The 1396-nt window shown below is 52.8% G+C and overlaps 1 protein-coding gene across 1 annotated transcript in view; it reads left to right on the top strand.

The window, feature by feature from the left end:
- The first annotated feature begins 6 nt into the window (after positions 1-6).
- Positions 7-1396, top strand: part of LOC123046279 (cytokinin dehydrogenase 3) — a 4351-nt gene continuing 2961 nt past the window's right edge. Inside the window, exons 1-3 of the mRNA XM_044469592.1 lie at positions 7-743; positions 881-1008; positions 1104-1364. Coding sequence (XP_044325527.1) covers positions 170-743; positions 881-1008; positions 1104-1364 — 963 coding nt within the window. The 5' untranslated portion in view covers positions 7-169. The remainder of the gene's footprint in view (positions 744-880; positions 1009-1103; positions 1365-1396) is intronic.

The raw sequence follows: 1396 nt of genomic DNA on the forward strand, positions 1-1396 counted from the left end.
TCTCTCTCTCTCTCTCTCTTGCCTTTGCCCAAAAGCCATATAATGCGCTGCTGATCCCTTCTTCCAGTTCCAGCCTCCACAATAGCAATACACCTCGTGGTGATACACACGCACGCACACGCCTTTCTTCTTTTACCAGCCTCCAAGAATCACTCGCTCACTGCGCGCCATGGAGATTGCCATGGTATGCACAAGAGTTAACCTCCTCATCCTCATCCTCTCCCTCTGCTCGCCATACAAGTTCATCCAGAGCCCCATGGACTTTGGCCCCTTGAACCTGCTCCCCACCACCATCGCTGCGTCCAGTGACTTCGGCAGGATCCTCTTCCACTCCCCGTCCGCGGTGTTGAAGCCCCAGTCCCCAAGGGACATCTCTCTGCTTCTTAGCTTCCTCTCCGCCTCGTCTCTAGGCAAGGTGACGGTGGCGGCCAGGGGTGCGGGTCACTCCATTCATGGACAGGCCCAGGCCCTCGATGGCATTGTGGTGGAGATGCGCTGCTTGCCTGCTGAGATAGAGCTGCACAGAGGAGGAGAAGGAGATGTTTCCTATGCTGATGTGAGCGGCGGAGCCATGTGGATAGAGCTCCTGGAGCAGAGCTTGAAGGCTGGGCTGGCTCCAAGGTCCTGGACTGATTACCTCTACATCACCATTGGTGGGACTCTGTCCAATGCCGGCATCAGCGGGCAGACATTCAAGCATGGGCCTCAGATTAGCAATGTTCTACAGCTGGAGGTAGTCACAGGTACGATAAGAGATGCATGCTGAGGGGGCAAAAAAAGGACAAGATCTTCTTATTTGGCTTTTGGCCCTGTCTCCCTTGGTCAACAACATCTTGGTTGCTGATGGGCAGTAGATTTTGTGCTCCTCTTTGATTGACAGGCAGGGGAGAGACCGTGACATGCTCGCCCACCAAGAACGCAGAGCTGTTCAGCGCTGTTCTGGGAGGCCTTGGCCAGTTTGGCATCATAACTAGGGCAAGGATCCTGCTGCAGGAAGCTCCACAGAAAGTATGTACGCAGCGTTACACCTGTCTTGTTCTCATTAGTCTAGTGTAAGCCTGTGCCATGCATAGATGATTAATCAGGTTTTCGACTTCATTCAGGTGAAGTGGGTGAGGGCCTTCTACGACGATTTCGGCACCTTCACCAAAGACCAGGAGCTGCTGGTGTCGATGCCGGATATGGTGGACTACGTAGAAGGTTTCATCGTCTTGAATGAACAGTCGCTTCACAGCTCTTCCATTGCCTTCCCTGCAAATATGGACTTCAGCCCAGATTTTGGCACCAAGGGCAGTCCTAAGATCTACTACTGCATAGAGTTTGCGGTTCATGATTATCAGCGCGTGAATACCAATGTGGAGCAGGTAAGCCCCAGAACTGTTTTTTTTTTTGTGTG

This window comes from Triticum aestivum, chromosome 1A (assembly GCF_018294505.1).
Source record: "Triticum aestivum cultivar Chinese Spring chromosome 1A, IWGSC CS RefSeq v2.1, whole genome shotgun sequence".
NCBI classification, from domain to species: Eukaryota; Viridiplantae; Streptophyta; class Magnoliopsida; order Poales; family Poaceae; genus Triticum; species Triticum aestivum.